At 48.2% G+C, this 15,239-nt stretch overlaps 1 protein-coding gene across 1 annotated transcript; it reads right to left on the bottom strand.

Annotated features, from left to right (window-relative positions):
- Positions 1–942: 942 nt before the first annotated feature.
- On the bottom strand, positions 943–1,929 carry LOC148219359 (olfactory receptor 14C36-like). Its single transcript, XM_088157690.1, has one exon. It carries the CDS (start codon positions 1,927–1,929, stop codon positions 943–945), a length of 987 nt encoding a protein of 328 aa, XP_088013816.1.
- Positions 1,930–15,239: the final 13,310 nt, after the last annotated feature.

The raw sequence follows: 15,239 nt of genomic DNA, 5'->3' as shown, positions 1-15,239 counted from the left end.
GTGATCCTGCAGGGCACCGTGGATCCATGGAGACCATTGTGGCATTGCAAGGCCCCATGGAATCATGGAGACCATTGTGAGACTGTGGGGAACCAAAGGGCCATTGTGACCCTGCAGGGCCTCATGGAAGCAAGGGGAGATGGAAATCCCAAAGCTGGGGCAGCCACAAAGCTGTGCCCGTTTCTGTTCATTCCTGCTCTGATGAGGATAGTAAAACATTTTTAAAATGTGATTGCATGTCCATTTATTTCACCTAAATACTATGTGAGACTCCCTGCTTACACAATGTCTCTGGGTCACACAAGAAGGGAGGCTAAGTAAGTTGAAGGGGATGAATAATTGCATTTCTGTTAATATTAACAGAATCAGAAAAAAATATATGTATATAAAAGAACACTTGGCCTCTCATGACGTGAATTAGGAGCTCCTGACAGAGGAAAGAAGGCCTTCTGTGGCTTCTGCTAGTGGGATACATCCACTGGATTCCATGTGCCCACCAAGCCACTCAATCACTCCCCTCCTTGGCTGCACAGGGGAGAGAAAATAATACAGAACACCACTCATAGGTTGAGATAAGGCAGTTTTCTATAGCAAAAGAGGAAGTTTTTACATGCACCAGCAAAAAGAAACAAACAAAAAATTTTATTCTCTATTTCCCATCAGCAATTTATGTTTGGCCACTTTCCAGGAAGCAGGACTTCAACAGGCAGAGAGGTTGGTCAGGAAGGAAAACACTGTAAATAGGGAATGTCCTCGATTCATCCTCCTTTCCTTAGCTTTTATACACTCTGGAATATTGCTTTGGTTAATTAGGGTCACTGGGCTGGTGTCCCTTCCCAGGATCTGACCCTCTCTCAGCCGCTTGATGGAGAGAGAATGCTGCAAGACAGCGCTGATGCTGTGCCAGCTCTGCACAGCAGGAGCCAAACCAGCGGTTTGTTTCTATCTCCTTTCTGCCTCCCAATGCAAAGCAATGTGAGGGCTGTTATTGGAAAATGAAAGGGCTGAAAAGCATCCAGTCATGGCTTTCCTGAGAGCTTCTTTGAGCTCCTGGTTCCTCAAGCTATAAATGAGGGGGTTGAGGACTGGAGGCACCACTGAGTACAAAACTGAAACCACAAGGTCTGTTGCTGAGGATGAGATGGAAGGGGACTTCAGGTAGACAAATGTGTCAGTGCTGAGGAACAGGGAGAGCACAGCCAGGTGAGGGAGGCAGGTGGAAAAGGCTTTGTGCCGGCCCTGCTCTGAGGGGATTCTCAGCACTGTCCTGAAAATCTGCACATAGGAGAAAACAATAAACACGAAGCAGCCAAATCCTAAACAGAAAGTGACCACAAGAAGCCCAACTTCCCTGAGGTAGGATTTGGAGCAGGAGAGTTTGAGGATGTGTGGCACTTCACAGAAGAACTGGCCCAGGGCATTGCCCTTGCACAGGGGCAGGGAAAATGTATTGGCTGTGTGCAGCAGAGCATTGAGAAAGCCACTGGCCCAGGCAGCTGCTGCCATGTGGGCACAAGCTCTGCTGCCCAGGAGGGTCCCGTAGTGCAGGGGTTTGCAGATGGACACGTAGCGGTCGTAGCACATGATGGTGAGAAATGCAAATTCTGCTGCAATGAAAAAGGCAAAGAAAAATACCTGAGCAGCACATCCTGAGTAGGAGATGGTCCTGATGTCCCAGAGGGAATTGTGCATGGCTTTGGGGACAGTGGTGCAGATGCAGCCCAGGTCAGTGAGGGCCAGGTTGAGCAGGAAGAAGAACATGGGGGTGTGCAGGTGGTGGCTGCAGGCTACGGCGCTGATGATGAGGCCGTTGGCCAGGAGGGCAGCCAGGGAGATGGCCAGGAAGAGGCAGAAGTGCAGGAGCTGCAGCTGCCGTGTGTCTGCCAATGGCAGCAGGAGGAAGTGGCTGATGGAGCTGCTGTTGGACATTTCTTCATTCTGTGTATTGTGGACTGTTAAAAGAAAACATTGACAAGCTGGGACAGATTTCTTTGAGTCAATCCTGTGCAATTAAATTAGAAATCCTCTCAAAACTATTTCTCTTCCTGTTAGGGAACCTGAGTAAAAATTTCATTCTTGAGTTCGGATTTCTGCTGCTGCTGAGTTAATGCCTCATCTGCAGCATTGCTCTCCGCCTGAACTCTGAGGAGCCCAGAGGGAAAACAGGGCTCCCTGTGCCCCAGTGCAGTCAGACCTCCTGGTCTTACACAAGCATCTATTGCTCATTTCACCTCCCTGTATTTCTGGGAAATCATACTTAATACTGACTGGAAAGATAAAGTTGTGTTGGGAAGGATGAATTAGGAAAACCTTATAAATACAAGTGCCTAGCAAAAGACTTTGAGAATATGGAAAATATAAGTGAAATAGAAATGATAGCAATTTTCGACTGTGTGGCTGAAAGCAACTGAATGCCTGAAGGCCCCTTTGTTTAGATAATGTTAGATGCTGCAAATACCAAGAAGAAAACAGACATCCTCCCTAGGCATGGCAGGAAGGGTCCCAAATAAAATTTAGAGATAAGAAAAGCAGAAAAACATGGTAATATAGTGATTCCTATAGGTTGCATGCAAATGTTAGAGAATTTGTATCTTGTATTAGATTGGTTAGTGGAAATTAGAATATTCAACATAGAAGATTTAATGTATTGTAAGAGGGAAAATCACTCTCTTATGCTCTTACTCTCTTCGTTCTTACTTTCTTAAGCTCTCTTCTTTTACTCTCACTCTATCCCTCTCTCTGCCCTGCTCTGAGCTGCGGCTGCAGTTCCTAGCAGGGCCTTATATAAACCCACACCCTACGAAATAAACTGCAAACTTCAAGACTGGAATAAAAAGAGCACCTGAGGTTATCCCGACCGTCCCAAGGCAGCGATTCCTACAAAGTTGACTCCTTTGAATGGTCGGGTTTTTAAGTAAGTTACTGTAAACCCTCTCTTTCCTTGTGCAGCTGGGCAGGAGGGTAACCAGTGTTCATGTGGCTCTCTGCTGCCTAGAGTTGTGGCTTCTAGGAGCTGTTTCTCTCTAGCCAAGGCTTGTCCCTGCCGTTGGTGCCACAGCCCAGCCCAGCCCTGGGGGCTCAGCTCTGCCCTGCACACCCCTCCCAGCACAGGGCACTGCCCAGGGCCACCTCCCTGCCACAGGGCCTTAAGGGCAGCTCACACAAACAGAGATGCTGCAAGCCAAGGTGCTGCTGCTGCTGTCTGTAGGCACAGGAGGATGAGGAGGCACTTTGTGAGGGAGATGGGAGGCACATCTGCTGATGCCCAGTGGGACAGTGCAGGAGTGTCAGTGACACAGACACACCTGACAGCCCCTTTGCCTTGCCTTGAGGAGAAAGCTGAGAGCAGCCCTGGCCATGCAGCACCCTCTGCACAGCAGGAGGAATCTGCCCTGATGGGGGTGGCTCCTTCCACCTCCAACTTCTCCCCACAGTCCATGGGGAGCTGCCAGGCAGGCTGAGAGCTGTCCCTGGCAGGTGGCACATGGCCTGGGCTGGCCAAGAGCCCTGAGGGCTGCAGGAGCTGCTCTGCAGGACAGCCCTGGGCAGCCCTGGCTGCAGCCCCAGCTTCAGCCCCTGCAGCCGTCCCTGGCAGCAGGAGCCGTCCTGCCCTGTCCCTCTGACGGTGCCCAGGGCAGACCCGCTCTGCAGAACATCCTCCTCCTCCTCCTCCTGTGCCTCAGAGAAACTGGGAGAGTCCTCCTGACACATCCCCCAGGCCGTGGGCTGTGCTGGCTCCAGGAGATCCCTCCAGGAGCACAGGGGACATTGCCCTGCACCCACACACTCACCATGTCCAGGGCTGTTTCCCCAAGTGCAGTCTCAGCTCAATGTCTTCCCAGTCCTGATTGCCTTGAGCCTGTCTGTGCCTGGCTCCTGTGCCCTCAGTGCCTGCAGGCAGTGCCCTCAGCCCTGCTGGGCTGGCAGAGGAGCTGCTCCTCAGCAGAAATGTCTTTTTGAAGCTTCTCTTGGTTTACCTTGGGAGCTGCCTCTGTGCCAGGAGCCCGGCCCAGCTCAGCAGCACAAACACAGCACAAGAACTTTAATGAATCTCTCGGGGCCTTTGGTTCTGTTTACTTCATAATCATTCCCAGAGAGTGTGTTCCAAAAACTATTCAAGAACTGGAACTTAATTAAAATACTGAAATTTCTTCAAGTTTTAATGGGTCCCACTGTGGAACATGACTGAGGAAGTGTTTCCTATTTCCAGTTAGAGAAGGTAATTTGAGGCAGAGATGACAGCTGGGGACAAAGAGAAGCCAAGTCTTGATGGCCTGGGGTACAACAGGGTCTGTGCCACCAAGGGCTGGGAGGAGACGCCTTGTCCTGAGCCACTGGGGCCTCCTGGCACAGCCCCAGCAAGGCTGACCACTGTCACCCCTTGTCCTGCCCTCAGCATCCCCCCACATCCCAGTGGCCTCAGGGATCTGCTGGGACGAGTCCCTGGGGAGCCTTGGTCAGGAATGGCCCTGGGGGGCTCCTTCATGCTCCCAGGGACTGCAGGTTTTTCAGAGGACTTTGGGTTTTGCTTTTGCCTTGGAATCTCTGAAAGCTTTTTGCAATCATGGCCTCCAATTATCTTCTTTAATTAGTCCCTTGAGAGCCTTTGTCAGAAACAACACTCAGTGGGGCTCATTAATGCTTCAAGGTACTCAGGATTAATTTAAGTTGTACTTTTTAACACTAAGCCTCTGAGAGGTTTGTGCAGTGACAGCTTCCAATTATCTGCTTTAATTAGTCCCTTGAGAGGCTTTGTTAGTAATGATACTCAGTGGGGTTCATTAATGTTTCAAGGTACTTTATTTCTTTAAGGTACTTGGAGTTTCCTTTTGACACCAAGTCTTTTAGTAGTTTATGCAATGATGCCCCCAATTGTCTACTTTAATTAGTCCCTTGAGAGCTTTGTATTGACACTCAGTGGGGCTCATTAATACTTTGAGATATTCAAGGTTTTACAGGTAGCTTGGATTTTCCTTTCTCTCTGAGTTTCTGAGTGGTTTTTGGGCAATCCTGGTGTCCAGTTTTCTCCTCCAAACAGTCCGTGAGGAGCCTGTGTTAGGGATGGACCTCAGTGGGACCCATTAATGCCTCAAGACACTTTGGGTTTTTCTTCTGACTTGGACTCCTGGAAAGATTTGTGCAATGTCCTCTCAGGCCCTGATGGTCAAGGGCTCAGCACCAAATGCACCACGGGGCTGATTGGGAACAAGCAATTCCTGACAAACCATGGCTCTGCCTTGATTTCCCTCGGGTCTGGGTGGTGATATGATGGTTTTCAACTCCAGATATGGAGAATAATTCAAAGAGCTTCTAAGAAATACTCATTCATATTGCAAAGGATGTATTTTATTACAGTTCTCTTTAGAGTAGAGGTGATTGCAGCATTCTATGGTTGATATTGATCCAGAGTCTCTCCTCATGAGGTCTGACCTGCTCAGAGAAGCTGTGCCTTGAGGTCTGACCCAGTGTGGACAACCTTTCTCCACATTGCCCAACGCCATCCTGTCTGTCCTCACTCACCTGGGACCTGCTTTGTTTGGAGAACTGGCTGCACTCAGGCCAAAAGGAGTTGTTCCCCTTTTTTTTTTTTTTTTTTTTTTTTTTTTTTTTTTTTTTTTGTTGTTGTTGTTGTTGTTGTTGTTGTTGTTGTTTTGTTTTGTTTTGTTTTGTTTTGTTTTTGTTTTGAAGCAATCTAAAACTCCTGAATTTCCTCATTGAAAGCAGACACCTTTGATTAGTGTGTGCCAGCCCAAGCTTCCACCATTGAAGTTCCCCTTCCCCAAGGCAGAACCGTGCAAGAACTGTTTTAGACCTTTGGATTCTTTGATTCTACGAGGCCTTGCTGTGCCACCATGCAGTCTTGGTTCTGTGAGGTTCTGTACTGTCACATGGACTGTTGATTCCTCGAGGTTCCATACTCTCAGCAATGGTCTCTGTAGTTCCAGAGTGTCACAATGGACTCTTGGTTCCATGGGCCCCACAGTGTCACCGTGGTCTCCTTGGTTCCACAAGGCCGTGCAGTGTCACAATGGCTCACAGGTTCCATGAGGCCCCACAATGTCACAGTGGCCCCTTGGTGCCATGAGTTTCCCCAGTGTCACAATGGTTCCTTGGCTCCACGTGGCCCAGGTGTCTCACAATGGACTCTTGGTTCCGTGGGGCCCCGCAGTGTCACAGGGGTTTCCTTGGTTCTGTAGGGTCACACTGGACACTGCAGCGCCCCCTGCTGGCCGGGAGGACCTGGCACTGTGTGAGCACCTCCTGGTGGCCGACCCCTGCAACTGTGAGTGGCTTGTACTGGTTTGTGCTGGGATGGGGTCCAGGGGGTGCTGGGACAGGGCTGGTGTCACTGGGTTGCACTGGGTTATACCGGGAGAGGGTGTGTGAGTGTCCAGGAGGATCTAGGGCTGTGTGTACTGGTTGTACTGGGTTATACTGATTTATATTGGGATGGGGTGCTGGGGTGTTACTGGTTTGTACTGGGTTTTACTGGAAAAGGGAGCAGGGGTGTGTGAATGCCCCCTGATGGCTGGGAGGACCTGGTGGCCAACTGTGAGTTATACTGGGTTATACTGGTTTATATTGGGATGGAATGCTGGGGTCACTGGGTTATACCAGGTTATAATGGGATGTGGTCCTGGGGTGACAGGGTTATACTGGTTTGTACTGGTTTCTATTGGTTTCTACTCAGTTATACTGGGATATTCTGGATTTTACTGGGTTAAACTGGGATGTATTTGGTTATACTGGGAGGGGGCTTGGGGATGCTTGGCACTGGGAGCAACTTCTGGGGATGCTGGACTTACTGGTTTATGCTGGGATGGGGCTTGGGACCTACTGGGAGTGACTTCAGGTTGTGCTGGCCTTACTGGTTTCTACTGGGAGCTGCTGCCATGGGCTCAGGGGTGGCTCCCAGGGCTTACTGGTTTATACTGGTGCCCACCCAGTATAAATCTGAGAGCCCCAGGACCACACTAGGAGCCCCTAGACTACGCTGTGAATGGGTTGGGGTGCATAAGGCCTTAATGGTTTATACTGGGAGCTGCTGCCACAGGCCTCAGGAGCTCAGGAGTGGCTCCAAGTGCTTACTGGTTTATACTGGTGCCTTCCCAGTCCACACCTGGGAACACTGGTAGGCACTTGTGGCCAGGCAGGACCTCAGGGCTGAGCTGGCCTTCACCAGGGCCTTGATGAGCCACAGCTTCCCCAGATTCTTGGCCTGGCAACACTGCCTGGGGCTGCTGATGCCCACCAGGAACTATGGCAAGGGCACTGCCCCCTGGAAGGCTGGAGGAAGGTGAGGGATTCCCCAATAAAACTCCCACAATTTTACGAGATCCCCAAAATTTTCCAGCCCCTCCCTCACCTAAGTAGGAGCTGGTGGGTTCTGTCGGGTTGAATGGGTAGACCTGGTGTTCCTAAATCCCCTTTGACTTCAATGGGTAGACCTGAACTCCTGGATACCTGGGTGTCCCCATTGAGATATTGAGGTTTCCCCTGCTGTCCTCCTGAGATTCTGGGGTGCCTCCTTTGCACACCCCAGAGCTGAAGCTGTGCAGAATACCATCTTCACCAACTCCATGGACTAAACCACCTGGCTGTACCTGCCCTGCATCCTCTCCCGAGGTTAACTCAGGGCTCCTTCCTACCCCTGATGTCCTCACCTGGAGTTTTGGGGTACCCCCTGAATGTTGGGGTGCCCTGTGACAGCCCCGCAGCTGCCAAGGGTCACCTGTGTCCACATCGACTGGGAGGATGGTGGCCATCATCTTCTCCTGGCCTGCCAGGGTGAGTCAGGGCACTTGGGTGCCCAAAAATAGCCTGGGTATCCCCAAAATTTATCTGGGTACACTTGGATACTGCCCAAAATGACCTGGATCCCCCTCAACAATCACCTGGGTATTCTGGGTATCCCCAAAAATCACCTGAGTACCCCACACAATCACCTGGATACACCTGGGTGCCCCTTGGACACCTGGATCACCCGAAACCCCTGGGGCCCCCGAAAACTGACATCCCTAAATCCTCATTGCTCTGACTGGGTAGACCTGGTGTCCTTAAATCCCCATTGATTTTAAAGGGTAAACTTGGTGTCTGTAAATTCCTATTGAGTTCAATGAGGTAGACCTGGTGTTGTGTTTATCCCCATTTATCTTTACTAATTACCTCCAGTGGTCCCAGTTATGCCCCAGGGCTCCCAATAACACCAGTGCCCCCACCTTAGGCGTTCCCAGTGCTCCCAGTGTAACCAGTAACTCTTCCCAATCAAGTCTTATTAACGGCTACAGCTGGTGTTCCTCAATCCATATTTACTTCAGCGGGTAGACCTGATGTCCCAAAATTTTTAGTGCTAAAAATCCCAATTTTGCCCTTGGACTTCTCAGGTTTTGGGCTGAAAATGGAAATTTTTGGGCTTACCTGGAGGCATAGCTCTGGCATGGACAGGAGGTGAGGGATCAGGGATTCAGGATTGGCCTCCAGGAATTCATCCAGGACATCCAGAGCATCAGCACTACTATCCTGAAGTAGAAATTCCCAGAATTCAGCCCCTGATTTCCCACAAATTTACCCAAATTTTCCCATTTTAGGAACAAATTTCATCAAAATCCCCATTGAGTGCAATGGATAATCCAGGTATCCAAAATCCCTATTGACTTTAATAGGACAGACCTGGTGTCCATAAGTCCCTATTGATTTCCTTAGTCATGTCTGATGTAAAAATTGTGCATTGGGAGATGGATATTACAAGAGATGGGGCAACTGAGAGACGTTGTAAAAGATGGTTTATGGCCTCATGGTGTCAGTCTCATAGAAGGCTGAGACATTAAAGGTGTTACATCCAACACCATAATATCAGAAGCCACCTCATTCTTAGTTACAATGCCTTATGTTAGCTTTTTATCCAATCAAATACTTCTGTGAAGTTTGCCAGCATCCCTTTACACCATTCATTAATTGCTTTGCTTCTCATGACTTTGCTGCAATACATCATTTTTCAACCAATCCTATAACATTTCACAAACCTACATTGATATATTTTACACTTCTGATTAACTTTATAACAGGTTCTTTTGCTAAGTTTTACATAGCAATACTTTTTAATCTTTTACTATCTTAGTTAACATACTGCTTTGCTTACATAATGCATATTTCTGTTTGCTTAAAACATATTTCTACTTAAACTACAAATTTATATTTTTGTTTTGTATCTATTTTACTTTTAATGCTATTATTGTCCTGGTTTTCTCCAAGGTCTTAGGTCAAACCTTGGATCCATCTCAATCTCTGAGCCTGTATGCACAAGGCCCTGAGAGCTCTCCGTGCCTGCATTTCCCACACCACCTGTCATCTCTGCCTCCAATTTCCTGCTCACACTGGAACCTGGGGACACTTTCTCAGTCGTGTCCCTCAGTGGGACCCATGAATGGTATCAGAAACTTTGGAGTTTGATTCTGACTGAATTCTTAGAGGTTTCCTATAAAACCACGGTTTTGCCTTGATTTTCCTCTGGTCTGGTGCAGTTCATTCAGAAGTTTTTAATTCCAGTTATGGAGAAATATGACAAAGACCTCCTTAGAAATACCCATTCCAAATTTCAAGGGTGTATTTTATTACTGTTGTCTTTAGAGCAGAGGTGATTTCAGCATTCTGTGATTGATATTTCTGAGAAATGTATTTGTAAAGGATTCTCAAAGCCTGACTGAAAGCTCACACAGTCTTGTACATCTGGATGCAAACTCTGAGATAAGGTGTGCTGACTCAGAATGGCCCTGGAATAGAGAAGACATTGCTGAGAGATTGAACTAGAAACAAGTTTCAAACAATGGCCTTGCAAAAAGATCAGATATTTAGGAGCATTAGAACTGTGAAAGATGCATTGTGGCCAGACCACGAGGGGTAAAATACTAGGTCATTGGTGTTAGAAGGATTAGCACCATTGTGTGTCAAAAGATAATAGGCTGAAAGGCATTTCTAAGGTATTGTAACCAGGAAATAAGTTGGTTTCTGATGGAATAGCATTGAGTTTTCAATCTCTTGTGCTTCGCCCTTCAAGGAGACTGATAATGGAAGAGAATCTTAAAAAAATAACGCCTCTTAGTTGACCCATCTCTGTAGATCTAGGATTTTCTAACAGTGGTAAATCCCTGGACATCAGTCCCTCAGAGTGTGCTTGAAAAACTTCTCAAGAACTCAAGGTCAGACTCCAATTCCAAAGTTTATTAAAGTTTTAATGGATTCCACTGAGGGACATGACTCAGAAAGTGTCCCCAGGTTCCAGGTAGAGTAGAACACTGGAGGCAGTGATGACAGGTGGGGACAAACAAGGGAAAGGTGTCTGTGATGCTGAGCAAACCTGGATGTGTTTCAGGAATGCAAAGGGCCAAGGGCTGAGCCCCAGCCCCTGGCAAGGCAGATCCTGTCCCTCCCTCATTGCTCAGGGCTCTTCCCGGGCCACTGGGCTCTGGGCATGTGCAATGCCAAGGGCAGCACCATGGGGTGGCCCCTGCCAGGCTGCTGAGCAGGGACAAGGAGGCAATGAGGCCCCAGCACAGCAAGGCTCACTTGTCCCCTGCTGGCCTCAGGCCCAGGGCCAGCCTGCATGGCCCAAGTGCTGCAGGAGTTGGCTGTGTCAGGGCCTTTCAGCTGCTGCCCATCCCTGTGCCCTCTGCAGCCCAGGCTGTCCTACGGTGTCCATGCCCTGCGCCTCTGTCCCTGCAGGCTGTCGTCATCCCCCGGCTGCCCCACCTCGCTGGCCCCTTCCTTTGCTGACAGCTCTGCCTCCTGCCTGCCTCTGCCTGCACACACAGAGCCTTGGGCTGGATGCCAAAAGGGTTCATTCAATTTTTCCTGTGCCTTTGGACCTTTAGCACTGGAATATGGTATGTAAGGCCCACATTCCCAGCAGATACGGTTGGACGAGAAGACATCTGGCTCAAGGGTGCAATGATAGAAAAAGCAAAGACTGATCTGAGAACTTGGATTGGGTTTTATAGAAATGGTAAATTGTAATACACATGTAGTGACTGAATATAAGCAACACACTTGTAGAATCACGTGTCCACATAAGTTTAGGAGTTATCCCACATTGGAATTGAGGCCTGTAAAAAAGGATGTCCTGTTGAACACGAAATCAGTGTTAAGGAGTCTTATTTTGATATTTTGGTGATTTGGTGACAGCGGGTCCTCACAGAACCAAGGTGACCATGTTATACTGCAGAACCTTGTGGAACAAAGGGTCCATGGTGACACTGCAGAATTGTTGCTGAGAGTATGAGAGGTCATGGAACCTGAAGTCTATTGTGACCATGGGGCCACTGAGACACTGCAGATCCAAGGAGACCATGGTGACACTGAGGAACCTCATGGAACCAAGGGTCCATTGTTACACTGTGGGGCCTCATGAAACAAAAAGTCCATTGTGACATTGTGGGGCCTCATGGAATCCTGGAGGCCATGATGACACTTTGAGGCCTTGTTGAATCAAGGAGCTCTGCAGGACCTTGTGGAACCAAGGAGACCCTTCTGGCATTGTGAGTCCCCACAGAACCAAGGGTCCATTGGGATACTGTGGTGTGGGAAATGCAGGCACAGAGAGCTCTCAGGGCCTTGGGCATACAGGCCCAGAGACAGAGATGGATCCAAGGTTTGAGCTAAGACCTTGGAGAAGGCTTAGAGAATTAGAGCATTAAAGTTAAACAGACGTAAAACAAGAATATAAGTTTGTAGTTTAAGTAAAAATATGTTTCAAGAAAACAGAAATATGGATTATGTAAGCAAAGCAGTATTTTAAGTAAGATAGTAAAAGATTTTAAAGTTTAGCAAAAATAATTTGTTATAAAGTTAATTAGATGTTAAGATATATCAATGTAGGTTTGTGCAGTGTTATATGATATACTGAAAAATGATGCATTGCACCAAAGTCATGGGAAGCAAAGCAATTAATGATTGGTGTAAAAAGACACAGCAAAGTTCATAGAAATTTTTGATTGGCTAAAAAACGAATATAAGGCATTTGTAACTAAGAATGAGGAAGCTTCTCATATTATGGCACTGGATTTAACATCTTTAATGTCTCACCCTTCTATGAGACTGATGAAATAAAGCAATAAACCATCTTTGACAATGTCTCTCAGTTGTTCCATCTCTTGTAATATTAATTTCCCAATAGAGATGTTAAGGACATCAGGTCTACCCTTTGAAATCAATGGCAACGTAGGAATAGCAAATCTACCTATTTTAAAAAATCAAAGGGGATTTAGGAACATCAGGTCTACCTTTTGAAGTCAATAGGAATTTAGGGAAACCAGGTTTACCAATTAGTCAATGGGGATTTTGCAGAAATTTGGAGCTTAAATGGGGAAATTTGGGGTAAATACTGGGTTGAATTCCAGGAATTTCCATTTCAGGATCATGGTGCTGACACTCTGGAAGTCCTGCCATCATTCCTGGGAGCTAATCACAAATTCTTGATCCCACACCTTCAGCCTGTGCTGGAGCTGTGTCTCCATTTAAGCCCCAAATCTTTGTTTTCAGCCCCAAATCTGGGAATTCTGAGCCCAAAGTTGGGATTTTTGGCAGCAAAAATTTTCAGACATTGGGTGTACCCATTGAGGTCAAAGGGGATTGAGGGATATCAGGTCTACCCATTATTAGGGCTTGATTGGGAAGGGTTAGTGGTTCAACTGGGAGCACTGGGAAGGGCTAAGGGGGGACACTGGGGTTACTGGGAGCACTGAGGCATAAGTGGGACCACTGGGAGGGATTTATAGAGATAAATGGGTATAAACAGGACTCAACATGTACCCTTTAAAATCAATGGGGATTCAGGGACACCAGGTCCACCCAGTCAAAGCAATGCAGATTTTTGGGACACCAGTTTTGGAGGCCCTCAGGGGTTTTGGGTGATTTAGGTGTTCAAGGAGTACCCAGGTGTATCCAGGTGATTGTGTGGGGTACTGAAGTGCACTGAGGTGATTTTTGGGGATACTCATGTGATTTTTGGAGAGATACAGGTGATTTGGGGGAGTACACAAGTGTACCCAGGCTATTTTGGGGATCTCCAGGCTATTTTGGGGCACCCGAGTGTCCTGACTCACCCTGACAGGCCAGGAGAAGATGATGGCCACCGTTCTCCCAGTCGACGTGGACACAGATGACCCTTGGCAGCCGAGGGGCTGTTGGGGGGCACCCCAACATTCAGGGGTACCCCAAAACTCCAGGTGTGGGCGTCAAGTGTTGGAGGGAGCCCTGAGTTACCTCAGGAGAGGATGCAGTGCAGGTACACCCAGGTGCTTTGGTCTGTGGGGTTGCTGAAGACAGTGTTCTGCACCAACTCTAGCTCTGGGGGGGCAAAGGGGGCACCCCAAAATCTCTAGGGGGCAGTGGGGAACACCCCAATATCTGAATACTCAAGTGTACCAGAGTTCAGGTGTACCTGTTAAAGTCAAAGGGGATTTAGAGACACCAGTTCTACTCATTCAACCCAACAGAACACATCACCTCCCACTTTAGGTGAGGGAGGGCCTGGAAAAATTTGGGGATCCTGTGAAATTGTGGGAATTTTACTGGGGAATTGCTCACATTTCTTCAGCCTTTTGTGGGGCAGTGCCTCAGCCTTACCCTTTCTGGAGTCCCTGGCAGCTGCAGGCAGTGGTGCCAGGCTGAGAAGTTGGAGAAGTCACGGCTCAGCAGTGCCCCAGCAAAGGATAGCTTGGCCTCAAGGTCCTGCCTGCCTGCCAGCACCCACTGGTGTTCCTAGGCATAGACTGAGAGAGCACCAGTATAAACCAGTAAGCACTGGGAGCCACCCCCCAGCTTCTGAGGCCCATGATGGCAGCTCCCAGCAGAAAACAGTAAGGCCTCATGCACTCAAACCCATCCTCAGTGTAGTCTAAGGGCTCCCAGGTTTATACTGGGAGGGCACCAGTATACACCAGTAAGCACTGGGAGCCACTCCTGAGCCCCTGAGACCTGTGGCAGCAGCTCCCAATATAAACCAGTAAGGGTTGATGCACCCAAACCTGCTCCCAGTGTTATCTAGTGAGATGGGGAACATATACGGTTTTGAAAATTCACAACTTTAGAAGTCTAGGATATGCTTAAGCAGGTAGAGGGGAAATAGATCGCATAGCAGAAATGGTATGTAACAAACCATAGAGAAACTTATTTGCCAGGAAAAAACTTTCAGATAACATATATTGCAAAAACTCAGCAAAGCAAGACCAAGCTATTGTACAAACCCAACAAAACAGAAACCTGTGGCTCCAGAAACCAGCCAGGACCAGCCAGGTGGTTTTGAGTGGGACAAACTGACCTGAGGAAGAGGCAAACCTCCACTGTGCCCGCCCAAAAGCAGAGCTCAAACAGAGATTACTGAGGAAGACATACAGCCTTCATCCCAAAGACCACCAAACACAACCACCAGGAGGGGTGGCAGCTAATAATAATACAAAGGGAGAGAAGGTGGAGATGGGCAGGCAGGGAGGTGTGGGCTTGTGGGATCAATGTGTACTTATACCTGGAACCTGTCTTGACCAGGTACACGTGGTTTGGAAGAAATATCCCCCATATATCCCCCATGTGCTGGCAATGAAACACTCTCTACAATTGCAGTGTCAAGTGCTGATTCTCGAAATCAGTTGTTGAGCCAGCCAGAAGGTCTTCGTCTGTCTGCTGGAGCACAGGGGACGTCGACATCCCAGTGCACCCCAGACTTTTTCTGGAGTTGACCTCTGCTCCCTGGTCACTCTCTGCAGGGATGAGCAACCAACCTCCTATATGGCCTGGAGGAACGTTTGACCAAAATTTTTGGGGGTGGCCCAAGATAAGGTGAGCGTGTAAGACACTAGGGATGCCTGCACATGGCTAACAGTGTGTCGGAGACATCCAACACATAGAGCTGACAGGTTTGGGGAAGGGATTTGGAAGCTGGCAAAGGGGTTTCTGTTGACCACATAGGGTGGCCACTAGCAAGTTTGGGGGGTAACTTGAACAGGAACCAAGTTGTTACCACTATTATTAACAGCATAATTCACTGCTATAACCCTAGCTGCCATAAATTGTGCTTGTTGTTGGTTGTAGGGTGGTGGAAGGAAGTATTTTATATGGTGGTTGGTGTTTTGTGTTTGCATCACTCTAATGTTGGTGCTGGAGATTTTGGATTTTGGGTGTCTTCTCTGTTTTCTGTAGTGGACCTCTGCAATATCTGATGTAGCACTGCCCTGTTGTGTTATTGACTG

Source organism: Sturnus vulgaris, unplaced genomic scaffold (genome assembly GCF_052056855.1).
Source record: "Sturnus vulgaris isolate bStuVul1 unplaced genomic scaffold, bStuVul1.hap1 Scaffold_153, whole genome shotgun sequence".
In the NCBI taxonomy this organism is placed as follows: Eukaryota; Metazoa; Chordata; class Aves; order Passeriformes; family Sturnidae; genus Sturnus; species Sturnus vulgaris.
The sequence above is the reverse complement of the archived record's forward strand: the minus strand, read 5'-3'. Positions and strand labels throughout refer to the sequence as shown.

What these genes read in the sequence shown, in the direction of transcription:
- LOC148219359 (XM_088157690.1), bottom strand. Translation starts at nt 1,929, where the DNA reads ATGTCCAACAGCAGCTCCATCAGCCACTTCCTCCTGCTGCCATTGGCA.